The sequence below is a fragment of the Mercenaria mercenaria genome, chromosome 6 (genome assembly GCF_021730395.1).
Source record: "Mercenaria mercenaria strain notata chromosome 6, MADL_Memer_1, whole genome shotgun sequence".
Lineage (NCBI taxonomy): Eukaryota > Metazoa > Mollusca > Bivalvia > Venerida > Veneridae > Mercenaria > Mercenaria mercenaria.
In genome coordinates, this window is record NC_069366.1 from 6,250,333 (window position 1) to 6,278,223 (window position 27,891).

A 27,891-nucleotide genomic window follows, 5' to 3' on the forward strand; every position below is an offset into this window, starting at 1 on the left:
TAGTATACTTCATAGGAAGATGCGCATATTGTCGTCGTCTTTCGGTCGAATGATTTTTCACTGACTTATTTCCCTTTGATTATTCAACACTAGTAATTAACTTTAGCGCCATTATAGTCAGTAGTGTTTCTCAGCAACCACTGCAAAACAGCAAAAAATCATAGAATGCTTCACTCTCAAGGGGGTGTGCATTATTTTCTTCGTTATCCGTTGGAATGATTTTCAATGAGACATATTGCCCTTTGATTATTTAACATTAGCAAACTATATGTGCCCTGTCAGTAAATTCCACATTTGTTCCAAGATGCAATTAATATGCATATGCTGAGGAGCATCCATCGATTTAACAATATTTTCTTGTTTTTGGATGGTAAAAAATACTTTGCAATTTGATAAATACATGTATATTTAGAAAATCCTTCCACACCATGTTTGTATAAACAGATAAAGCAAATTAACTTTGCCATACTTTGCCTTTACGAGAGGTCCGCGGATTTTCGGGAAGTTTAACTTTCGTTTGAATGATCTCGCCAATATAACTGTATTTGGTGCTTTTTTTAAAGATATCTATTTCACAAATTATAAACGTTTTTCTAATGATTCTAGTTGATTTCATCATTTACATGTGGGTAAATGCAGTGCACGTTGTTGAGGCACTACATGAATTATTTTGAACTTCTAGTTATGACAGTGAACTTACATGATTTTTCATCAATAGATGCCTTAAAGTAATAATATTATTTTCATATTCTGCCTAAGACTTGTTCATTAATTTTCTTATACAGTTTATATAATATTGGTGTAAGATATTTTTATAACAATAAACAATGTCAAAGCATCTTTCTTTAAAACAATTATTCATAGTGGAGGTGTAGATGTGCTTTTCGTAAAAAATTAATCATTTATATAATTAGAAACTACCCAATCAGACTTTTCAGTATACCTTTCATACTATTTTCTACGACAGCTTGCATATCATATGTAAATAGCAAGAACAGATGTCACTTGCACGTTCAAGAAGTAACACTCTCTAACACAAGTATAATTGATATTCCCTGTGAAAACAACCTATAAACAACTCAGGTACATGAGAGATAGCAGCCGTTTAACATTTTCACGCATGATTTCAGGGTTAACCTTTAACACAGTTAAGACATCTTATATTTACGGATAAATGATCAGATACAGATCGAGGTCATGACTCAAATTTCATCAGTTTTGTTAAATCTTTAAAAATAAGTGAATTTGAACGGGTAATATAGTGGAGTATTTGGATATTTGCGATTTCATAATGGGAGGAATGTTTGTTTTTTCTATTGTTACTGTAATTTCTTTGACGACGGGAATTTCTGCAGCTCAAAATCTGCCGTTTGAGGTGTTTACACAGTCGGGAACGGCATTTAACGTGAATCCTGTGAAAGTTACATCTGAGGATGATGTACCGTTGTTAATGTTTTATTTGGTCAACTCTTCGCTCAAACCTAGGATTGAAGTGTACATGGACACGGATTTTGTGATTTCTTTTGATTATTCTATCGTATGTGTTAGTCGAAATGTGTCATTTTTGCTAACTGTTTCTGTACCAGGACAACAGAACCTGGAGATAATTGGAAACGCTCAGTTTAAAATATCTTGTGAGAATGCTAAAGTGGCTGAAATTGAGCAATCACTACACTGGAATAAAACTGGTAAAGCAGAACAAGAGAAAATATTACGAAGACTTTACATTGCCGACGGACGACTTGACATTCAAATGCAAAGTGGTATTATTGGTTACAATGACGTCAAATTTTCTATAGAAAAAGCGGGTAACAAATCCGAAAATATGGATTCCAGCAATGACATTGACGCAACCTCGTTGCCTAGCAATGTTTCATCTTTTGTCATTTTGGATCCAGAGAACTCTTTTAAAACTTTGACATATACAATCAGAACAATAAGGAAAATGAGACCGATCGACAAACTGTTCCGGGTGATTGTATATGCAGTACAAATCTTTGTAGCCACAGGTTTCGGAGCCAAACTAGACTTGCAAGTTGTGAAGGAAAACTTATTTAGACCCGTAGCGCCAGGGATCGGGCTAGCATGCCAGTATCTACTGATGCCTTTGGTAACTAGTTCAGTCATTATCCGTGTGTATTTGTTTAGACAGTTACATATGTTTATGTTATTTATTTTTATATCTGTCTGGTCTTAAAACTACAACTCAATGGTTTTCATGTCTGTTCCTTTAAAACTGAGCGTGGAAAAATGTTTTCTTGGACTTGGACGTATAAAAGCAACGATGTTATGAGACCGCTTCCGTAGTCGGTAAATTGTCACATTTGTACAGTCCAGTGAAACCTAGTTAACTTGACCCTCAGTATGGGAGATAAATTAACTACCTTCATCCACTGACAGCTTTATAGCATGTACAGTAAAATTACATATCAGTGGTGTTTAATTTGACAAGATCTTCATTTCTGGACCCAGATAGTGTACTGTTTATTGTAGATCGCATTTGGAGCGTCGAGGGCGGTGTCTGCTGAAATGCCCACTGTGGCACTAGGGATCTTCCTGGCGGGCTGTTGTCCTGGAGGCGGGGCCAGCAACACTTATACGTATCTTCTGAAGGGTGATCTTTCTCTGTCAATAACTATGACAGCACTCAGTACTGTAGCTGCTCTAGGTAAATATACGTAGGCCACATCATACTTTGTAATAACATCTTGATTTTAGTCTATAATCATAGACTATGGAAATTTGAAGTTATTTCACACTAACCTGGTATCTCATTTGTGTTAAAATAGGTTTGGGTCAACACTCTGACGGGATTCGAACTCGCAGCCTATATGTTACGTGCTCGTTACCGTTTCCTGTGTAATGTATTTGCACAAAGTTCACCGAATACTAGATGCTAATTGATAAATCAATGTTTTAAGATTTACATCTTATCTTAGCAGGAAATGATTAGAGCGAGCGCTTTAAGTGGTTATTATAATATATATTTATTTCTACATAATTATATTGGAGACGTCATGAATATGCAGGCCGTTGATTCAAGTCCGGTTGGAATCTTGGTCAAACATAACACAGAACTGGGGTTTCCTTGAATCAGACTCGAGACCGAGCCCAACTGAAAATGTCCTTCTGCGTATGTTTATAATTTATGTAATTAGTTCTACCTGCCAAAAAACTACAGAAACGTTCACATTTGTTAGACTACTCTAAGGTTCATCGAAATACACCAAAACACCTCAAAAACAATGTACACGTGTGATGTATAGAAAATTCAAGAATAGTACTAAAATAATAGTTTAAAATTCTCATAAAAATAAACTTTAGTATTTATTATTTTAAAAAATGAACAAACTTGTGACACGAACTGGCAAATCAATTCAAAAGTCTGCAGCTGTAACTTAAGGCTTATCGAAATTTCATGAAAAACTAAAAATACTTTTAAGTTTTAACGACGCATGCAGGCACATTTATTTTTTGAATAATAAAATAATGAAAAGAATAAATTAAACTATCATTGTTTTATAAATATGTGCATTTTTAAAGCACCGATACACCGATATATATAACGCAATGAAAACATTCTTATTTCTTCGTGACGTGGTCGTATTCAAAGCCTAAAACATCAGTGGTAAATCACATGGCGAAGTTAACGTTTTAATACTTCTTTGCTTACTTGTATGCAGCATAATTTAAATGTGTGATTTATTTGCTTTTAAATTAGAATTTTATAAGTTTTCGCTGGAACTGCTACACGTATTAGACCTTCCTGGTTTTCGGAGTGTTTTGGAGCGTTTCGATTGACCGCGGGTACTACTCGTACACAGCATAGTATACGTTGACCCTTGAATGTCGTATAATAGGCCTACATTGATAGCTTATTTCTATATATCTTTTTTATATCTACTTTCAGCAATGTTGCCATTCTGGTTGTATACGTTGGGTAGTGTGTTTATAGCAGGCGAAGAAGAACTGAGTATTCCATTCGAGATAGTCGCAGTGTCCCTATCTGTGCTAATTCTTCCGTTGATTGGCGGTGTGTTGCTCAAGCATAAATTCCCAAAAGCTGCCGACAGACTTCAAAAAATTCTTAAACCTTTCATTGTCGTGATGGCTTTAGTTTTGATAATTGTTGGTGTATTGGCTAATTTATACATATTTCGACTATTCAAGCCAAAAATCATAGCCGCGGCCTGTTTACTGCCATATGTTGGCTATATCTGCGGTGGTGTCATTGCAGCAATATTTCGACAACCCTGGGCAAAAATCAAAACTATTTCCATAGAAACCGGTATGCAAAATACAAGCATTGCATATATTCTGCTCATTAATTCTTTCCCGGCGCCGTCCGGAGATCTTGCGGCAGTCGCTCCCGTCGCGTCTGCTGTCATGACGCCACTTCCACCCTTTATAGTGACGGTCTTCTACTTAACTTACCAGTCCTGGAAGAAACGCCGAGGGGCTGCAGACGAAACATGTAAAACCAGTTTAAAGAACGATGAAGAAGCTGCCACCGAAGATGGTGCAGACGAGAGGCTGATGACGGAAATGGCGTCAGCAGACATGAATAAATCGGAACGCGGTCACACTGAAGCAGACGACACCGAGAAAGTGAAACCTTCCAGTAATGGAGATTCTGGTGTCTCTGATGACAGCGAGCAAACGTCTTTGTCGCAAAAAGGCAAAGTTACTAATATCAACACTGATCAGGAGTAGTGTTATGGAACAAATTTAAGGTGTGTCAGTGCGGTGTTTGACAGATTCTTGTATGAAATTTTATGATACCGGTGATAAAAAGTCAAAATACACAATTCTGACATGGCATGTCACTGTATTCAGTTGGAAACACGAGGATTATAGATTGCTAACTTTAACACTCAAACTACCTCAGTTTCAAAAGATATACTTTTATCTAATTTTAGCTAAAGGTGAGCTATTGTGATCGCCTTGTGTCCGTCGTGTGATACATGTTTAAAATGTTCTTCGGACAAGTTTGATACTGGGTCATCTGGAATTGAATACTAGGTCACATAATAGAAAGAACTTGTAAAAAACCCAAAGTCATATATCCTACCAGTTCAGTATGCAAATTGTCTGTGAACTCTAGTGCAAGTTAGAAACTTGAAATTTCGGGGTCAAGGACTAGATAGGTCAAATAGTAGAAAAACCTTGTTTACATTCTTAACATTTTCTACATGATATATGAAACATGTGAGAAATGTTTGTCTGCATAAATTCTAAGACTAATTTCAACTGTGTCACCTTGCTCACTAGGTTAATTCCACATACGTCCTTAGTAACTTTTTCTATCTGATTTTCATGAAACCTAATTTGAATGTTCATTTTTGTGAAATTTAGGTCAAGTTTAAAACTTTGTCATCTAGGGGAAAATACGGGTCGCTTCAGCAGTCCTTTTCAACAAGTCTTGGGCCACATCTTTCATCCAGTTTTCATAGAACTTTGTCAGAGCTTTTGTCCTCGTGAAGCTCAGATTACTGAAAAATCTAGGATATCTCGGAGCAAAAACTAGGTCACATGGTCAGATCATATAAAATTTTGATTCACACTCTACAGGCCATATTTTCTACCTGATTTACATAAAACATGGTCAGACTGTTCAAGGTCAGTTTGGATACTGGGTCATCTTGGGTAATGGGCAGGTTAATTTAACAATACAGGACAGGACCTTCTTGACATTATTGCCCACAGTTCTAACTAAACAAACTCAGGGATTGAAAATACATGGATTCCCCATTTTTCATTGCAGTTACTTGTTTACTTCTTTTTAAACATGTTGATAAATTCAGTATAGACAGAAAATAGATTTTCAGTTTACTGTCTGGTCATTACTGGAGGTGGTGGTATGTGTGTTTTACAGATGGCTCTCATTTCTGTTCTCCTTTGAATGTTTCATAAACTTTTATTCTGTTTGCTTTTAGGTAGTAAAATGTCACAACTCATAAGGCATACATACATGTTTGCTGTCCATATTTCTTATTTAGTTACCTTTGTAAAAGATGTAAATCTAGATCCTTGTACATATTGTTTTTTCTTTTATTTCCTTAAATTAAGACTGTTTTTACTCTTTGTTTCATACTTGTATTTTCATAGGCAAAACATTGTTCTTTCCTGTAAGATCAGTCAGAAAGTACCTTCCAGGTAGTTTTATAACTTCAGTTACAAACAGGGATGCCATCTTTGACAACACTTCTTTCTTTCTTAGGCAGTTTTGAGTTGCCTTTTGAAAACATTCTGGTACTGGCCAAGAATCCAAATTCCTGGATCAGTCTAGATATAATTGACTGCTTCTATATACAACTTCTGTAAAACCGGATATTTTTTCAAAAGTTGGCTATAATTAAAATGGGAATTGGTTTGAATATTTGTGATATATGGCCAACTTGTGAAGCATATGCAATGTATTCCATTTATAGCAATATAAACACTTGTGAGTATATATTTTTGCAACTAATGACAGAAAATAAATCCTTCACAAAAATGTCTTATTTTATGGTATCTCATTGTGTTGTAAAATTAAGTTACCTTTATTTAATAAAAGGCTGTACCTATACACACATGGCTGGAATTTAAGTAATAAAAACTGACTAACTTTAACAAAGAATTTTTTTAATATATCACAGTTCTATATAAAACAAATATAAACAAGAGCTTAACAACACTTAAACTGGTTTATGCTCCACAAATACACCCTGGAGACAGGACATGTGCAACTGTTTTTCAATATCCCAATTTTTGAATTTCCAGATTCAAATATATAACTTAAATGACAAACTTATGAAAAAGGGGGAGATAAATATTCAAGACAGATTAACTCTTAATTGAATTCTTTTCTGCATAGCAACAAAGTTACAAAAATGTAAAATAGACTGTAACAAGAGCTATTTGGGAGGACAATATGCTTGACTATTCAAGAATGTATATGTGATGGCAGCAGCAAAAAAATTGCTTCATAATATCATAATAATAAACTATCAATTTATTTTATAAAATATGCATGCTGTATTGCAAAATTAAACTTTTTCAGACATTTACCTTTCTTAAGGTTCATGACACAGCTTCAGACTTTCCTTTAAATATGTGTCTGTATGTGAAACCTCAGAAAAAAAATATGTACACATGAGAAGAACCACCTTTAAGTTAAATGCACTGAAACAGACACAGGTAGATTTCAATTCTAAAGCAGCTCGTTCTAATACCATAAAACAGTTTTCAGCATTTTATTCAGTAAATCATAATTAAGGTAGCCCATTTCAATTGTTACAGATGCCACTAGAGTGAGGCTGGAGAAAGATGTAACCAAACTAAGCTGGTCTAGTATTACATCGTATTTTACACAAATGACTGGCCTGTTGAAATTTACAATGCAAGTTCAACCTACAACCTAAGCACAACAATCTTTCAATTTCATTAAGACATAGGATGTTTCTTCAATTGTGTTCTGGCAGAATTCAATATCTTCAAAGATTCTATTAAAATATTGACACATTTCATGAATATAGAGATGTGAGTCTCTGACTGACAACCAATGTTCGGGCTTTGTGACCACTATGGATCCAGATTCAGATACGCCTTCACATCCATGCAGTCTGCTCTGGATTCATACTGTTCACTTACCAGTTGCATACAAGTGCTGAAATTGATAAACAGTATAGATGTTGGGATAAATGAACAGTATTGCTGTGTACTGATCTGGATCCTAGCTTGTTGCAAAACCCTAGCCTTACTTTATGCACAGCGTCACACGTATGTACATTTTGTAATATTACAAGAGTAATCCCTCGGATATACTCGGTGCTTAACTGTTAAAACACATCCATTCTAACAGCATTCCTCCTTGTTTCAATACCAGTGAGTCCTGTATTTCCACACCAGACCAGTAACATTGCACAGACAGGTTTAGTACAGAATGTTATACATTTAAGTACTATAACTGAAATTTTAACTATCACCAGACAACTCTCATTTTTAGAACAATTTTAAGTATTAAAGGTCCTTAAAAGATATATTTTCCACCTCTAGTGTTAAATTTACATTTTGTTAACTCTTTTCTCCAATAAATAAGACGTAATTTGTTCACTTTTTCACTTTTTTCTGATATATTTAATGATTTTACTGCACTGAATCAAGAATAAATCATTTCCATAGTTCACATCACTCCATCTTTGTTCAAGGGAATGCTACTCCATAATAATCATGTCCTTTTGAGTTAAAACACTTGTAAGAGCAGAGCAGAGCTCGTACCGGAACCAGTCCATTCAAATTGTTCAACCTGAGGTCCTGAAAATATACAAACAGAACAGTTTCTGAAAGTCTATCTACAAATAAATTCAAGTTTGCAAATCAAAAATGCCAAAGACAGGACAAGTACCAATAAGGTAGTTGAAATTTTACATTAGTTTGTGTAATATAACTTTTTTAATGAATCTTGACATTAACATGTATAAAACACTTCTAAAATGAAGTTTTTACCGCTCTAAATGTTGTATCGTTACTACCGGGGATGTATATTTCTGTTCAATTACCCACTTGACGTCACAGGTCGCACAGAAAACAGATGGACAAACAATTTATCAGACAATATTTGCAGAAGCTATTAAAGAAATCATTTACTACAAGATTTACTCAACTCCTTAGCATTGTTCCTTGTAAACTAGAGCTATCACTGAAGGTGACTAATACCCCTAGACTTTGCTTTAAAATAATGATGGTCTTCACATCATCTTGAGGAGGTAATTAATCAACAGATACTAGTTTTTCTAAAATCTTTACAAATGTTTAAAAGATATGGAGCAGATAAGATAATAAGCATTCACTAAGTTATATCTTTCAAAGAGTAAATGTAATCACTTCAAATGTTTTACTTGTCAAAAATACATTTTTTTCTTACACATAGGTAATTAATACAAGAGGACCATGATGGTCCTGAATCGCTCACCTATCCCCACATGACCCAGTGTTCAACTGAGTATGACGTCGTTATTTCTATCATTTGACATAGTGACCTAGTTTTTGAGCACATGTGACCTAGATATCATCAAGATAAAAAATTCTGACCAATTTTCATGAAGATCCATTGAAAAATATGGCCTCTAGAGAGGTCACAAGGTTTTTCTATTATTTGACCTAATGACCTAGTTTTTGAAGGCACGTGACCCACTTTTAAACTTGACCTAGATATCATGAAGGTGAACATTCTCACCCATTTTCATGAAGATCTCGTGAAAAATATGGCCTCTAGAGAGGTCACAAAGTTTTTCTATTTTTCGACCTACTGACCTAGTTTTTGACCACACATGACCCAGTTACAAACCTGACCTAGATATCATCAAGCTGAACATTCTCACCAATTTTCATGAAGATCCATTGAGAAATATGGCCTCTAGAGACGTCACAAGGTTTTTTCTATTTTTAGACCTACTGACCTAGTTTTTGACCCCACGTGACCCAGTTTCGAATTTGACTTAGATATCATCAAGATGAACATTCTGACCAATATTCATGAAGATCTCATGAAAAATATGGCCTCTAGAGAGGTCACAAGGTTTTTCTATTTTTAGATCTACTGACCTAGTTTTTAACCCCACGTGACCCAGTTTCGAACTTGACCTAGATATCTTCAAGGTAGACATTCTGACCAATTTTCATGAAGATCCATTGAAAAATATCGCCTCTAGAGAGGTCACAAGGTTTTCCTATTTTTAGACCTACTGACCTAGTTTTTGACCGCACGTGACCCAGTTTCGAACTTGACCTAGATATCATCAAGGTGAACATTCTGACCAATATTCATGAAGATCCATTGAGAAATATGGCCTCTAGAGAGGTCACAAGGTTTTTCTATTTTTAGATCTACTGACCTAGATTTTGACCCCACATGACCCAGTTTCAAACTTGACCTAGATATCATCAAGGTGAACATTCTGACCAATATTCATGAAGATCTCATGAAAAATATGGCCTCTAGAGAGGTCACAAGGTTTTTCTATTTTTAGATCTACTGACCTAGTTTTTAACCCACGTGACCCAGTTTCGAACTTGACCTAGATATCATCAAGATGAACATTCTGATCAATTTTCATGAAGATCCATTGAGAAATATGGCCTCTAGAGAGGTCACAAGGTTTTTCTATTTTTAGACCTAATGACCTAGTTTTTGACCCCACGTGACCCAGTTTCGAACTTGACCTAGATATCATCAAGTTAAACATTCTGATCAATATTCATGAAGATCTCATGAAAAATATGGCCTCTAGAGAGGTCACAAGGTTTTTCTATTTTTAGATCTACTGACCTAGTTTTTAACCCCACGTGACCCAGTATCGAACTTGACCTAGATATCATCAAGATGAACATTCTGACCAATTTTCATGAAGATCCATTGAGAAATATGGCCTCTAGAGAGGTCACAAGGTTTTTCTATTTTTAGACCTACTGACCTAGTTTTTGACCCCATGTGACCCAGTTTCGAACTTGACCTAGATATCATCAAGGTGAACATTCTGACCAATTTTCATGAAGATCTTGTGAAATATATGGCCTCTAGAGAGGTCACAAGGTTTTTCTATTTTTAGACCTACTGACCTAGATTTTGATGGCACGTGACCCAGTTTCGAACTTTACCTAGATATCATCAAGATGAACATTCTGACCAACTTTCATAAAGATCCCATGAAAAATGTGACCTCTAGAGTGGTCACAAGCAAAAGTTTACGGACGCACGGACGGACGACGGACACCGCGCGATCACAAAAGCTCACCTTGTCACTTTGTGACAGGTGAGCTAAAAAACATATGATTGTCTTGTTTTTATTTGCTTCAGATTTAAGAAAATCTTAGTAACAAAGATTATTTGCAAGCACAAAAGTAACCAGCAAGGTGAAAGGAGACTCGGTGTGATTGAGTCTGTTCATGAGAGGTAAAGAAAAATGCAACACTTGCAAACCCCCTAGCACAAGCAGAATTCTGCAACAGACATACATTGAATGTCTACATGAAAGTCAAAGGACCAGAAAATATAGTAACATCACATCCAAGTAAAGGAAGGCAAGACATTTCACGAGCATCACACAACGCTTAAAGACTGTAGTTGTGATGGTTAATAACGTTTATAAAAAACATCATTTGGAGCATACTAGTATAACACAATTAGGCAAAGTTAAATAACAGACTCAGCTTGAATCTGTTTATGAAAGGTAATGAAATATGCAAGAGCCTTCATGCCCCCTGACATGGTGACATTCCTGCTTTTTTCCTTTTTTCAATTATTTTTGGCACAGATGGGTATCTAGACATAGCCACAAACCTTCCTCGAGCATGTTAGAACCTGTAGCGGTAAGGGTCATGTAATGTTAAGTCAGCAACCTTTATCTCGCCCACAAACTGAACAGATATATGGTTAAGTAGATAATAAATAAAATAGTGCCATTAGATTATCAAATCAATATATTAATTCACTGAAATATTGCTAAAACTTACTGATTTAGCATCAACAAACTTTACACATTCAAGCCATGTGTTCAAGAATGACTCCCCACACACAGCACATCTACTAGCTTGAGCCAACATCTCTCTGATCTGTGGATAATGTTTTATTGCACGTCTCAAATACGACCACCTGTCAAAATAGTATACCATTTTTAGTTTGATTACAGTATTATGGGTTTTCTATTTCATTAAATTGTAATTTTACTTCTTTAAGGTTGAACACAATTCATTCGGCAAAAGATCGATATGCTGCAAATACATTTTGTAAGACGAAACAAAAAGTAGCTGTCAAGTATTTTGAAGGTGTTAAATCTTGAAAAGTGTTATCAAAATCGTGTTATTATCTATATTTATTAATTTGCTAAGTACAAAGAATGTTTTTCCAGCCAATTATACACTCCATGTACAGAGACAACTCGTTAAATATTCAGAACAATTTTTCAATATTTTCTTTAAACTTTTAACTGAGGCTTCAATTGTCATTGCTTGGCGAAATCTTCCTGCCAGTAAAATGTTATGTTCTAATCCCACTGGTTGAGTTTAATTCAAACATATAAAAAAAGCTGTTCATCAATTAAGACATAGTTAAATGTTAATCATGTCCCGCTCATCGTATATTATAAACACAACACACTGAAAAAGTAATGATACAGGCCAAGGTAAACTGTTCTATCAACGGGTTGTGAGCAAAACTAAAGTTAACTTCTCTGTTTTCATGGTTAAATGCCTATTCTCCTTTTTTGTTGGGTCTAACTTCAAACTGACACAATTTTAACATGGAAAAAGACCTCAGGACCTCTAGGCATTATATATGGCATGGACAAGCACCTGGGTAGAACCACTGACTTTAAGTAAGCCAACTTCATAACTGATCACAATGCCTATGCAAGGTAAACGGTTTTGTGTGGGTGCATATGATTGAAAATAGATATTTTTTCAGACAAACAGAGGTGATTAAAAGTACCAGTAAAAGGGAGCCCATATTTCCAAGGTAAAAGTTAAAGCATAAGCGAAAATAGGTTATAAGCAACAAGTCACTTCCACATCACTATGACATAAAACTCTCAAAAAATTGCTTTACATATTTTATAAGCAACATATAACAAACTTTATTTACAAAATTATGAGCAAAGTTATAGAAAATTCAACAATCAACCGACTTTCTGCACTTGACAAAAAGGGTACATATTTATATATCATAAATATTCATTAAATTTGTAAAAAATATTAAGATAGCACCGATAATTTTAGATATTCCTTTAAATCAATTAAGTTACAAATGACATTTTGAAAGCATTTGAATTAGCACACAGATGTGAGTAAAATGTGTTTCATTAGATTTTTATCATTATTTTGAATAAGACCTAATTAATGCAAAACAGCAATACACTCCATATCATATTGGTAACATTATAATAAATATACACTGCCTCACCAAAAATTCTCCTAATTTATTCATCAATCAAAAAGTGCTATTTTCTTGTTAAATTATCTGAATAGTTTCAGCAAATTTTGAAAGCTTGCTTTAAATCAGCAGTACAGCTCCTTTAGTACACAGCAAATTCACAAGAAATACATGTACACAGGAAAGTTGTTGATGTGAGAGGAAACAGAGTTCCTAAATCATTTCTCAAACATTCAGTGGCACTTGCTTCATTATTACATCCAAACAATAAAATTAAATTGGGAGGCAGTGTATATATGGATGAACACAAAATCACAATACATGTTACTTGGTTATGCAAACATCATCAACTATACCTCTTGTCTGGACGTCTATGAGAAAGCAGTAATAAGACAGTTACAAATATAAGAAGAATCCCAAGTAAAGATGACTTCTTAACAAATTCTAATCTAATGTTAATCCACTAGAAAAATACATCATACATGTGACAGTTCATATTAAATAAATTCATTTGAAAAGCATTTAACATTAAATCATGTCCTTATATATTATTAGCAATCTAATAGATGATTTTAATCAGATTGCTTACTATTTTTTTATTTTTCTTAAATGGTTTCAAATGCATCATTCCGTCTTGGAGAATATCAAAATTTCTTGTAGTAGACTCCAAATCCTACCCATATTCCAGTTATCCAGACTAGTAGTTTGTATATTTTAATTTAATGTGCTGAGAGATTTTTTATCTGAAATAGCTTAAAAATGCACAATTTTGTCTTTCAGAATTTTTAAATTTCTTGGGTAGGTACTTTGAACCCCAACCCCTAAATGTACTCCAATTATGTAGGGTAGTAATGTGTACATTTCAACTTTATGTACTTGAAACTTTTTGTTTGAAATGAAGTATTCTGTGTTGTTGTACTTCAAAATTTTCCTTTCAGAACCCCTGAACTTCCAATTTAATGCATGACACAATTCTCTAGATCTTGGCCTAGAGACATTATAAGTATGAAATAATGTTCAAATTCTAATGCTGACATGTCATTCTAAGCATGTACCTAAGCTCCTGTACCCACCCTCTCCCACCAACCCCGAAAATCCTGCCTCAGTGTTTTTTCAGGTCTTGTTATGTCACTGACAATGCCTATATTTACCTGTCCTTCAACTCTTTCATCACGTATCTTGCACAAACTTCCTGTAAAAACAAAATGAAAGTTTAATTTTCTATTAGTATGCCTCCTAATTAAAATATTTAAGTATGCTGACTTTTGTGAATGAATGTATATGTTTATGGATGCAGAATCTAAACATGAACATTTTACACCTTTTAAATTCACTCTTACTAGATTTGTGTGGTTTTGGGTCTAGCAACTTTTTTCAACTGTCTTTCTGTGATGTAACAGTGGGTAGTTAATCTAAACAGTGTTCCTGGCTTCTTTACTGGTACTTACCTCTTCTCCGCAAGTAACTACCAAAGTCTCCACATGAATCAGGGGTGGATTATTTCAGACAAACTGTCTTTCTATTACATTTTAACATGAATGGGGGTATATTTTTACAGTGTAAAGGTTTCAATGAATCACATTTGTTGACTTGAAGTCACAAAGTAGGTCTGGTGACTATACAGCTTTTAATGGTTGAGGATGACCTAGATGCCGCTCTGAGCATTATTTTAGTTATGAGCAGCTACCTGGAAAGATCCATCCACTTTCGATAAGCCAGCGGATAGCTATCTCATATGATGACACAAGCAGAACTTGAACCTAAGGCTAAAGAGATGAGGGGCAAGTGATTCAGTCAGATACATTTATCACTCAGCCAAGGAGACCCTTCAAAATAAATTGTAATATGTATAAACCGTTACCTTCAGTGAGAGTACCTCCTCTTCCTGGACAGAGTGTACAGGTATATGTTGTAACAGAGGATTTTCCTCACAAAACATGTCCTTCAGTGGTATATTATGTAACTAAAATATATACATTAAGAGCTCTAAATTATCTCTGTCAGTATAACTGTTCAACTTTCATACGAAAAGACACAATTATGAATGGGGGAATATATGTAAGACACAGGTCCAGACATCCATGCCCAAGTATAAAGAATCTTGCAATAAATTTGCCCAGAAAAAAAGAATCCCCCACAGATTTCAACCTTCTTGCATACAACTGCTGTAAACATCTGACCATTCAATTCTTAAGGTACAAATCTAAAAAAAAGTCAAGCAAATTCAAAAATAATAAAATTTTACCTATTACTGAGCAACAACTAAAAATTTGATTCTGAACAACTGAAATGTAGCCAAAAATAGGTTTTCAAGTCTGATCTTGATTTTAAAATAAAATGCTATCTTCATTTTAAGATATTCAAGGACTTCAAACATACCTCTGTAGGAAATATTCGCAGATCATTTGCTGCTATGTCTAGTGTTCTAAGTTTGTAACATTTTCCAATACTCTGTAAATACAAAAAATTAAATGATGAAATCAAATACAAAGCATAATTCATGTTAATCTCTATCATCATTGAAAACGATCCTTAGATCTCTTGTATTTTTGCAGAAAGTTCTTATCTTTTTTACAGTGCACACTCTGGCTCCAAATATTTCCTAGGTTCTTTTTTGTTTATTGTAATGCAGCCATACACATTACCCTGACAAAGTTCCAAACATGCAGTGCACCAGATTAAGGATAAGTTCATTTTAGTCAAGCAAAGAAGCCTTGTACTCCTGCATGCTGCTTTAAAACTCAGTTCAACTGGCTAATTTTCTCATAATGACAAACAATTAACAGACTGTATTGTCACAGCATTTTAATGATACCAGTACCATATATGATCTATGTCACTAATAACATTTTCCCAAAACATGTTCTCTGTATGGAATTATCCAGTTACACATTTCCCAGACTGGTTAGATCTAATACAAATATATCAAACTACTCACTTCTGGTAATTCTCGTATTCTGTTTTTCTGTAAATGCAGTTTTTCTAAGTTAATTAGAAATCCGAATTCTAGCGGGAGATTTGTGAGTTGATTGTTTGCTGCATGGAATTCCTCCAGTCTCGTTAAAGCACACAGTTCTACAGGTAACTCTGTCAGCACATTATTGTCTATACTTAGAAATTGTAGGTTAATTAATCTGAAACAGAAATTGAATTTGTAACTACTGAAATAAACAAAAGGGCCATGATGGCCCTATATCGCTCACCTGTTATCATTGCACTTGAGGACAAGAAGGTCCTCAGAAAAAATATCTAAGTCCAAAGGACAGGAACAACAAAGGGAAGAAATTTAACCAAAAAGAAAAAAAATTCTTACAAGGTATAGATATGTCAAAATACACCTAAAAATTGGAGGTACCATCCATGTTGTACCACAGAAAAGTGGTCTCGGTTTTTCCCTACGGCCAATAATAAAAAAGTTACTAAAAATAAGCTATTTATAGTAACGTAAAGGGAAGTAATTAAAAAAATAAATATTGTAAGTGAACAAAAGAAGGATCTGCCAAATAAATCTGTTGACATAAATGAAATTTCAGATCAGTATCTTCATTAGTTATGGAGATATACCCATTTTAATTTGAAATAAAGGGAGGTAATCTGACATAAAATCAGTCCATAGTTATCTACCCTGATTATCTCAGTCCAACTAATAACAATAATGAAATTTCAAATAAGTCCTATAAGTACTTACTGATATAAATCCATTTTGATTACAATCAGGGGAGGTAATCAGATATAAAATAACTCTGGAACCTACGATTGGATCTTATTTGTCATGGAATCCAAGCTTTATTGTTGTTGAAGATATTTTGGAAGTTTGTATCAAATAAAACCATAAATGAAGTCTCTATATGGCTGCAAAAGCCAAAATAGCAAATTTTGGACCTTTAAGGGGCCATAACTCTGGAACCCATGACGAAATCTCGCCAGTTGAAGAAAGGAAGCAAGATCTTGTGGTGATACAAGTTGTGTGCAAGTTTGGTTAAAATCAAATCATAAATGAAGCTGCTATTGTGCAGACAAGGTCAAAGTAGCTAATTTTGGCCCTTTCAGGGGCCATAACTCTGGAACCCATTAAGGAATCTGGCCGGTTCAAGAAAGGAAGCAAGATCTTGTGGTGATACAAGTTGTGTGCAAGTTTGGTTAAAATCAAATCATAAATGAAGCTGCTATTGTGCAGACAAGGTCAAAGTAGCTAATTTTGGCCCTTTCAGGGGCCATAACTCTGGAACCCATTAAGGAATCTGGCCGGTTCAAGAAAGGAAGCAAGATCTTGTGGTGATACAAGTTGTGTGCAAGTTTGGTTAAAATCAAATCATAAATGAAGCTGCTATTGTGCAGACAAGGTCAAAGTAGCTAATTTTGGCCCTTTCAGGGGCCATAACTCTGGAACCCATTAAGGAATCTGGCCAGTTCAAGAAAGGAACCGTGATCTTATGGTGATACAAGTTGTGTGCAAGTTTGGTTAAAATAAAATCATAAATGAAACCACTATCGTGCAGACAAGAAACTGTTGACGCACAAAGATAGCAAATTCTGGCCCTTTAAGGGGCAATAACTCTAGAACCCATGATGGGATCTGGCCAGTTTTTGAAAGGAACTGAGATATCATGCCAATACAAGTTTTGTGCAAGTTTGATCAAAATTGCTTGGAAAATGTGGTCTCTATCTTGTTCACAAGAAATTGTGGACGGACGGACGGACGAAGGGTAATCACAAAAGCTCACCCTGTCATTACGTGACAGGTGAGCTAAAAACACTGTATACATGTGAAAACAGGCAATGTCATACCTTCTAAATAGTGGTCTGACTGAACAGAAAAACTGAGTGTGAAAATTTTATACATCTGGTACTGCATGTCGCTTCAGTGCCGTTTTCAACAGTGCATAACATGCATTTCAATATGAGTAACTCTTAAAACTGTTGCTTGTTTGCAGTGCTCTGACAGACGAACTAAAATTGCATCTTGTAACCATTTTCAACCTTTCAAAAGTAACATTATTAAAGTACCAAGTTCAAATATCATATGCCCTTCTTTCTGTCATAAAGGCTTCAGTGCAACTGCAGTATGTTTAATTTCAGAGATAAGTCATGTAAAATTAAGGTTTACTTCAATATTAGCCCTAATGTAACTTACTTCAAATTGCTCAGTTTGTTCACTAATTACCTTTGTATTGAAGGAAGGCAAAAAAAATCAATGGTTTACCTACCCACATCTAAAATTTTGGGTTTGAGCATAGCAAACAAAGATCTTTTTAAGAATGGCAAGAGTAAAAGAACACAGGTCTATTGTCAGCCTTGTTGCATCTTTTTTTGATATATTGAATTCACCCTTTTTATCTTGCCATTACTAAGAAAGTTGCCACTGAATTTGAAAATTCAAGCAATGATATTAAACCTTATCATGCTGGGCTTTGCGACCAGTGTAGATCATGATCAGCCTGCACATCTGTGCAGTCTGATCATGACCTGCACTGTTCACCATTCAGTCAGTATGTTTTTGGTAAGCACCCCTTTTAACAGTTAATGGTACTGTCCAAATTTAAAGATAGAAATTTAGCAGGGTAAGGGATAATAAAAAAGATGGACAAGTTAAAAGATGGACAAGTTCATTAAAGAAATCTAGCAGGGTAAGAGCTAATTACAAAAAGAAAACAAATGAAAATGCGGAGAAAAATTAAAACAAACCTGCATATTTCTGGTGGAAGTGTTTTCAAACAATTTTTATTCAGATTGAGGAAAGATAGACTTCTCAAGCTCACTGAAATTTAAATCAAGCAATTATACTACAATTTCTGTAGAATACGGTGATTCTTTATTACAGTCAGACATTTAACAAAATATTTGAACATTTATTAGAAGAAGAGAGTAGCTTTACATGTTTTTGGAAATGAATGGAGCACCATTAATTTATTCAATCATTTCTTAACCAGGACAGAATATTTTGGAACATTGTCCAGTCCTAAGTCTTATTTCTTTCTTTTTCACATTTTGTATGTCACAACTAGTGAGATCTTTCACTGGCTGCAGGTCGGATGGGAAAATCCAGCTCAAGGGTAACTGCTTAGCAGAGCCTTGTTACTACCCCAAAACAGAAAATTCCCAGATTGTTTTCCTGCATACTCATAATGGTCTAGAAAGTAACAGAAGAAATTAAACAAGAGCTGTCCATAAGACAGCCAAGCTGGACTATTGGAAATATTGTCCCAAAAGCAGGAAAATATTACCCAAAATGTTAAAATATCAAAAGAGTTTTAAGTTCAAAAGGGGACATAATTTGACCAAAATGCATATAAGAGTTATGGGACTAGTTTTATAACCGGAAGGCACATGTAAAGTTTCAATTCAATATCTGCATTAGTTTTGGAGATAGTAACTTGCATGTAAAACTTTAACCAGAATTTTCTAAGTCCAAAAGGGGGCATAATATGCCCAAAATACATGTCAGAGTTATGGGACTTGACCCAGTGAGGTTGGTAATTGATCTAGAAAATGAAAAAATAAGTTTCAAATCTATATGACTTGAAGTAATAGCTGTATGTACTTGCACGCAAAACTTTAACCAGGATTTTCTAAGTTCAAAAGGGGGCATAATTTGGCTAAAATGCAGGTCAGAGTTATGGGACTTGGAGCTATCAACTAGTTTTATAACCCTGAAGACACATGTGAAGTTTCAATTCAATATCTGCATTAGTTTTGGAGATAGTAACTTGCATGTAAAACTTTAACCATAATTTTCTAAGTCCAAAAGGGGGCATAATTTGCTCAAAATACATGTCAGAGTTATGGGACTTGACCCATTGAGGTTGGTAATTGACCTAGAAAAAGAAAAAATAAGTTTGAAAGCTATATGCCTTTAAATGATAGCTGTATGTACTTGCATGTAAAAACTTAACCAAGGTGTGACGCCAACGGCGACGCCAGGGTGAGTAGAATTGCTAGACTATTTTTCGAATAGTCGAGCTTATAAATGACTTTCTTTACGCACTATTTTCTTATCATAGCATAATAAATTTACACATTTATTTATGTGTACTTTGTAAGGACATCATTTACAGTATCAGTCATGGGTTTTGTGAAACAGGTTTTGCAAGCACTGGACATTCTGGAAACTGTATTCAGGTTCTGTTTTACTTGCATTCCTAACTGGAACACAAATAGCAAGTCAATGAGGAAAATAAACCTATTTTATCCAAGTTAAAATATAAAAAATATTCTTTTAAGCAGAAATGTGTAGAACATCAGATCACTTTGGTGTAACAAAATTAATAGTTTTACTTACTGAGAACCTTCGGTGTCAACGTATGTATTTTGTTATTGAATAAATGCAACTTTTCCAACATCGTGAGATGTTCAATAACATCTGGCAGTTCTTCAAACTCATTATTCCCACAATTCAATATCTGCAACTGTATAAAAAAAAGACTGGTTAGCCTTTTCAAAATAAATAAACTGATCAAAACACCTAAACTGTCATTTGCTATTTTACCAGTATTTTAACATAAGCATCACCTACAGATGCAAAACTTAAATTGTTGAATCAATCCAGTGGGGTAGGCATATCCCTATTGTAACCAGGGTGAGGTGTCTCCCCCTGGACATTTTTTAAATAAAGGTATGTAAATGGAGGATTCTGGAGCATTTCTGGGTCTAAATCTTGAGCACAGAGCTATTACTAACATCTTTAGCTCATGTACATTAGTTTGGTTCTACAACATTGCAAATGAAAAAATGATTATGCATATAAGATCTAGTTTTAAAACAAGAGCACCGCCTTGAGGGTGCAGATGCTCATCTGATTTTTCTGTCTCTGTATAATATTTTCTAAGTCCAAAAGGGACCATAATTCTTGCAAAAAGCAGGATGGAGTTATGTTTCTTGCTGTACAGAGTCAGCTATTGATGGTGAACAAGTGTTGCAAGTTTTAAAGCAATAGCTTTGATAGTTGAGTAGAAAAGCTGATCTAAACACATATGCATATCATGTATCATGTAACATAGCAACATGTTTTTAATAACTGCCCCGACCTCCCAGTTATGATCAGAAATTGATTGTTGGGAGTATCCCCGTAGATGTAGATGAACACAAAACTTAACCAGGCAACGCCAACGCTGATCAAGTGATGACAATAACTCATCATTTATTTTTCAAAAAATCAGATGAGCTAAAAAGACAACTTTATTCCTAATTTTCATAACAATATCTACTGATGTCAGTCATGCTTAGTGAAATTCTCGGATAGAAAAATCTATGTGGAAATGACCATTACTGACATGATATGGTTTCCCATCGAAAAGGCAGTGCTTTACTTCACATAAAATGGTCATGCATGTTTTCATTACATTTGTTCTACATAAGTACACTCTATCTATGAAAAGTCATAAATACTTTTAAAAGGTCGATACAAATTCTTGGTAAGGAGGGTTGATTACCAATTCTCTAACAGTGGTCTAGATCTATACATAGAGCTCTGAATTCGGCTATCCCTACCCTCGGGCCTCAGTCAAACAGCAGCATGTCAGTACATGCGATCAACTGTTTAGACGGCATAAAAGCTATGACTAACGGTGGTCTAACTACAGACCAACCAATCATAAGGTCCAAATGAATGAGAGATCTTATGGAATTTTCTACAAGAAGAGCATGTGCAGGTCTTAACCTTGAAAAATTCTGACAGGGTGTGATAAGACTTGCCATGGAATTTACAGTTTTTATTATAATTTTTAAATTAACACTTCTATCTGTGCATTTCGTTATTCAACACTGTTAATTTTAGAGCTTTTCTTATTACAGTAGGGGCCATGTACCTGCCTATTCCCCTTGTAAGTTTCTTTCAAATCATGCAGTCATCCCCTATAATTGATTTGAAAAAAAGAAAAAGTGGAAAACCACAGGTCGCCCAACACGACATAAACAAAAATGTTGCAGGATCGGTTTGACTGAGCCTGTTCATGGACAGTAGTGAAAATGCAAGCTACTGCAGCGATTTTTTTCCTTCTTTATAAAGTACCCCTAAAAGGACCTTTTCCCAATTGAAAAATGCAGTCTTTTTTCCCAATTATCATCAAAAAATTCCCCAAATGACCAATTTAAGTTTGCATTTTGATCATTGCAGAAGGAAAACTTAGTTACATTGACATTCACCATGATTTAACCATTTAAATAGTTTGTTTGATGCTATTTACATGGAATTAAAGGAAGAAGCATTCTAAATGATGTTATTAATTAACTATAAAAATTCCCAATCTGAGTAAAAACCCCGTTATTTTTCTCAATTTATCTGGTACCAGGGACATTATTCCTGCTGGTACCGGACCTTTTCCCAAAAGGGAAAAAAAATCACTGAACTGTCCACACCCTCTAGTCCCAGGTTGAGCAGAACTCAACATTTACACATGTTATAAGTACATCTACATCTACTGTGTATTGCCCAACAATCAATTCTGATTATAACTGGGAGGCGCCAGAATATAATTTAGAGACATCCGCAGAGGTATTCATACGGCATTGTATATGGAACCTTGAATGATAAATAGAAGGCAATTCCATGAAAAGTGGCATAAGGTCCCTAGTTAAAATAATGATTTTGCCCTAAACAAGTAAACAATGATCAGAACTAAACAAACCGGAATTTAGACAGGGGATCTGAGCCTGAGGTTATGGAGCTACATGAGCTAGCAGTCAGGACTTTTTCACTTTTGCAAGCATTTTTCTTAATTTAAAAAAAAACCCACTGGCTTTGACTTCAAAACTTTTGCAAATGAGCTGTTTCACTACCTTTACCCTAAAAATAACACAGCAGGAAAGAAATTCAAGAAATGAGGCACAACAAACATGGCAAATGAACAATTTTTGAACGAATAATCACACCTGATACAAATAGGTCAGCTCATACGGCAATGTCTTCAATCTATTGTTCTTCAATTGGAGATGGAGAATGCAGTCAAGCTTTCCAATAGCTTTCGGTACCCTGTCAAGTTTTTTATTGCTTAAATTAAGGGATTTAGGTTTCGATCTGAGCGCTGTGACAAGAAGCGTGTCCGCCATTTTCTGTTGCTACCATTATCGTGCAGAGCTAGAAAATAATTGCGAATTTATATATTATATTTTCATTTTTAATTAGGGATATCTAACTTTTAAAGTATTCACATAAAGATAATAAAAGCCATCCTACATAATAATGCTTCATTTAGAATGCTTCATGAAATGCAAATGGAATTTAATAAGTTTGGGTCGAATATTTTAAGGACGAATATTATTTATAAGAGGAGGTAACTCTGAACAATAACTGACGTTCAGGAACTGATTAATAATAAACACTCCTTTAAATCAAGATTTAAAGCAGGTGATTTTCAATTTTATGTCTTTCTATGAAAAAAGGATTACTTAGATGTTACGTAAATTTAAGACACAATTAAATAACTTGTTTATATTTGTGACCGTGTAGGTCTGAATCAGTTTTCGCGTCTGCTGTATGAATGTATGATTCTGTTTCAGAATAGTCTAAATAATCAGGTCTAGAAAAGTGATATATTTACAGATAATCTATAAATTTGCAAATTTTTCGATCTATAAATTTACAGATTGTGTGTATGAAAACTGATGAAATTACATTTATTCTCAAAACTTAGGAAACCACCACATTATGTTACATACCTCTTTTGCAGAAGGAAAAAAGGCCCTGTTTCAATACAATGCTCTTTTCCCAAAATTAGCAATTATCACGTATGAATTTCCCAATTAGAAATTGGGCCTCTTCCCAATTTCCTGATGAAAAGCCTTGAGGGCTGACATTTAACTATAAAATATCAGATCATAAAGTAAGTCATCCTGATTAGCGAAATGAGTAAGGCTAACTTGTTACAATCATTTAAATAAATTGTAACAATAATCTATTCAATAAACAAAAGAGAAAAAACAGCGTGTGGGGGCGGTAGGGAATAAAGGAAGACTATTTATTGAAAGTGCATACCAGTAAAGTGCAGGTGTCCCAATATATCATAATTGATTTTTTTTTTCAGTTGTGTCATTGTCACTTACTGTCTAGTACCAGAATGATAATGAAAAATATAAAATATTGTTTCCAAGGGTTAATGATGATTTTGATCTTACATGTTTGTTTTGATTTCATGTCTTTTCAATGGTTTTAACATGTTACACATTCTACCCACATACCTTGTCAGGTAACAAAATGACATCAATGCAATAAGGTGATGTCATTTGCTTCCAGCCTCTGAGGATATAGCTGATTTGATTTGTATAACATTTCAGTTGTTAATTACTTTCCTAAAGCGCATAGTTTGACTGGTGTATACTATGCATATTGAACAACTGTTAATTTATATTCCATCATACACCAGTTTCTTTTTCTCAGTATTTCTCTACACCTCTTTTAAGCTTTTTAGCTTAAGTTAGTCAGTCAGAAAATGTGGATCCTGTGGTTTACTCTAAAAGTGTAAAGAGATTCTTTTGTGAAAATTAAAACATGGATTGAAGACAATGTGAAGAATTGACTTTATTTTTCTCCCTTTCAGTGTTCCAATTCATGTACATTTCTATGTTCTTCACATACAAAAATTCGCTAAAATATACAGAAATTTTCCCTAGTATGCCCTTGCATGTAACAAAAATCTGTAATCAAAGTTACCTTGGAATCCCAGCTGTCAGAATCAAGTTACTTTTATCTATGTTTGTAGTTTCATTTATTATGGTGACACTAGTTAGTATAATTATTTTTATCCCATGATTTCTCGCTGGACTGTTTTTTTTTTCTGCATTAGTGCTCACTAGGTCTACGGAATTATTTTACTCAGTCGAGCACATGGTCAGCCCTGAGGTCATACAAACTGTTTGCATCACCAGTGTATGGCACAAAGAAAAATAATAGACTTTTAGTTAAAAAAATGGACAGGAATCAGACCTGAATTGAGGACAAGCACTACAGAGAGTGATGTTATCGAGTCAGGGGGTTGTACCGCTAAAGGAAAAACTTTAAAAGGCCTAAAATATTTCATATGGATTGAGTCCAAGAATTCTGCTCTGAAGCTGAAATGATTTTAGACATAGTTTGTTTTTATTTATTAATAAGCATCTGTGATATATGTTCCCCCAGTCTTCATTTTGTACCCACAGTTTTCTTATGTAAGGGGTACAAAAAAAACCCAGTCAAAAAAAGCATTGGGAACACTGCCTTTTATCTATCTTACTATTTGTAACCAGTCAAAAAAGGTGGGTCTGGCCATACCTTAAAAAGTATGAGATTTTTTTATATGAAACCTGGCATAATAATGAAAGGCAATGTGAAAAATACATGGTATTTGTGTGCACGTCATCTTAGATTTTGTCTGTTTTTAGCTCACTGACGTGACAGGTGAGCTTTTGTGATCGCCCTGCGTCTGTTGTCCATCCTTCCGTCGTCCGTCCACAATTTCTTGTGAACACGATAGAGACCACATTTTGCAGTTGATTTTAATCAAACTTGCACACAACTTGTATTGACATAATATCTCAGTTCCTTTCAAAATCTGGCCATATCCCATCATGGGTTCCAGAGTTATGGCCCCTTAAAGGGCCAAAATTTGCTATTTTGGCTTGTGAACACGATAGTTACCACATTTTGCAAACAACCAATTTTAATCAAACTTGCACACAACTTGTATTGACATACTATCTCGGTTCCTTTCAAAAACTGGCCAGATCCCTTCATGGGTTCCAGAGTTACTGTCCCTGAAAGGGTCAAAATTTTCTATAGAGGTTTCATTTTAATATGCTTTGATTTGATACAAACTTACACAGAATATTTATCTTGATGATCTCTAGGCCAAGTTCGAAACTGGGTCATGTGGTGTCAAAAACTAGGTCACCTGGTCAAATCAAAGGAAAAGCTTTTTAACACTCTTGAGGCCACATTTATGACCCTATCTTCATGAAACTTGGTCAGAATGTTTATCTTGATAATTCCAAGGCCAAGCTTAACAGGTGAGCGATACAGGGTCATCATGATCCTCTTGTTTTCCATCCATCCGTCTACATGAAACTTGGTCCAAATGTTTATCTTGATGATTCCTAGGCCAAGTTCGAAACTGGATCATGTTGGGTCAAAAACTAGGGCACCCACTCAAATCAAAGGATAAGCTTGTTAGCACTCTGGAGGCCATATTTATGACCCTATCTTCATGAAACTTGGTCAGAATGTTTATCTTGATGAGTCCTAGGCCAAGTTTGAAACTGGGTCATGTGGAGTCAAAAATAGGTCACCATTCAAATCAAAGGAAAAGCTTGTTAACACTCTTGATGCCACATTTATGACCCTATCTTCATGAAACTTGGTCAGAATGTTTATCTTGATAATTCCAAGGCCAAGCTTAACAGGTGAGCGATACAGGGTCATCATGATCCTCTTGTTTTACTTTCCATCAGTCTGTATGTCTATCTTTCACTAAACATGATAGATAGATAAAAGGCAATAAAGAGAACATGCAAGTCACTTTATTCTTTACTACATCTAAAATTGCAGTTACTGTAAACCTAGAAATGTTCGCAGATACTATGTTTCGTGTTTTCAAGAATGTGGACATTTTCGCGGATACAAATATTCGCGGAATCATATCCATCGCGAATCCCGAGAAAATGAAGTCGCAAGTGAATATATTTAGTGTACTAAGGTAAGTATCACGGCATAGTTGCATTTATAGTATTCTTGAAAACGTTCAGTTTTTTTGTACTCTTTAATTATAAATGTACCCCAATCCTTTTCATCCATATCAACTGTTATTCACAGCCCCGATTATTGACAGTCAGTAAATTGCTGTTATTACACTGTCATTTGTTTGCCATTTAAAGCAGTATCTTTTGTTAGGTGATTAAACCACACTTAGCAGAAATAGACACAATATTTTACTTACAAATAGTATATCGCATTGGCTGCCGACTAAAAATTACATGTATATGTCGTATTGTTTCTGTTTTTAACCCCTGTTTGCCTGACGGATCGATATTGAAAAGGCTGTTACGTCATACAGAAATAACTCGTCAATTAATTGAGTTAATGTGGATTTGTGCACTCATTTTATACAATTATGGTACTATACATGTAGAATTTGAGTTATATTCAGGTATGTGTAAGTACAGAACCATTTTATAGCGATCTATTTAAGCTGAAGCTAGAATCTTTCGCGTTTTTGTTAGTTTTTCGCGGCTGTTTAATTTCACAGAAATATACTACCCGCGAAAGACGCTAATTTTAAAAGCGCGAAAACATTTCTAGGTTTACAGTACTATGGCAACAAAATTAACATACATTTTATTAGTTTTCTGCCCCTTCTGGTAAGGGACTTTTATGGCTAGTTTACTCTTCATAAGTTTCAGCATTAAAAAAAGCATTCTGTTCACACCTTTTTAGCTCACCTGACCTGTGATCGCCCTGTGTCTGTCGTCCGGCGTCGGCGTCATCGGCATCAACAATTTGACTGTTAACACTCTAGAGGTCACAATTTTAGCCCAATCTTAATGAAACTTGGTCAGAATGTTACCCTCAATGAAGTCTTGGACGAGTTCGATATTGGGTCATCTGGGGTCAAAAACTAGGTCACCAGGTCAAATCAAAGGAAAAGCTTGTTAACACTCTAGAGGTCACAATTTTGGCCCAATCTTAATGAAACTTGGTCAGAATGTTACCCTCAATAAAATCTTGGATGAGTTTGATATTGGGTCATCTGGGGTCAAAAACTAGGTCACCAGGTCAAATCAAAGGAAAGGCTTGTTAACATTCTAGAGGTCACAATATGGGCCCAATCTTAATAAAACTTGGTCAGAATGTTACCTTCAATAAAGTCTTGGAAGAGTTTGATATTGGGTCATCCGGGGTCAAAAACTAGGTCACCAGGTCAAATCAAAGGAAAAACTTGTAGAGGCAACATTTATGACTATATCTTTATGAAACTTAGTCAGAATGTTAATCTTGGTGATCTTAAGGTCAAGTTCAAATC

The 27,891-nt window shown here is 34.9% G+C and overlaps 3 protein-coding genes across 4 annotated transcripts in view; 2 read left to right on the top strand and 1 right to left on the bottom strand.

The window, feature by feature from the left end:
- Positions 1-998: 998 nt before the first annotated feature.
- LOC123549805 (ileal sodium/bile acid cotransporter-like) lies at positions 999-6,495 on the top strand. Its single transcript, XM_045338218.2, has 3 exons — positions 999-2,110; positions 2,494-2,668; positions 3,911-6,495. Exons 1-3 carry the CDS (start codon positions 1,292-1,294, stop codon positions 4,711-4,713), a joined length of 1,797 nt encoding a protein of 598 aa, XP_045194153.2. The 5' UTR covers positions 999-1,291; the 3' UTR covers positions 4,714-6,495.
- Positions 6,496-6,607: 112 nt separating this feature from the next.
- Positions 6,608-22,980, bottom strand: LOC123549806 (leucine-rich repeat-containing protein 69-like). 2 transcript variants are annotated; one of them, XM_045338219.2, is made up of 10 exons: positions 22,775-22,980; positions 20,187-20,313; positions 18,593-18,665; positions 15,846-16,041; positions 15,287-15,358; positions 14,769-14,870; positions 14,059-14,099; positions 13,264-13,278; positions 11,494-11,632; positions 6,608-8,295 (listed from the first exon to the last, which is right to left on the bottom strand). In XM_045338219.2, the coding sequence occupies exons 1-10, from the start codon at positions 22,949-22,951 to the stop codon at positions 8,185-8,187; spliced, it is 1,053 nt and encodes a 350-aa protein (XP_045194154.2). In that variant the 5' UTR covers positions 22,952-22,980; the 3' UTR covers positions 6,608-8,184. The 2 variants fall into 2 exon arrangements, with proteins under 2 accessions (XP_045194154.2, XP_045194155.2); XM_045338220.2 differs by lacking the exon at positions 13,264-13,278 and having other exon boundaries at positions 22,775-22,979.
- Positions 22,981-23,151: 171 nt separating this feature from the next.
- LOC123549804 (pre-mRNA-splicing factor ATP-dependent RNA helicase PRP16-like) overlaps positions 23,152-27,891 on the top strand; it is a 162,818-nt gene continuing 158,078 nt past the window's right edge. Inside the window, exon 1 of the mRNA XM_045338215.2 lies at positions 23,152-23,249. The gene's annotated coding sequence lies outside the window, so the exon portion shown is untranslated. The remainder of the gene's footprint in view (positions 23,250-27,891) is intronic.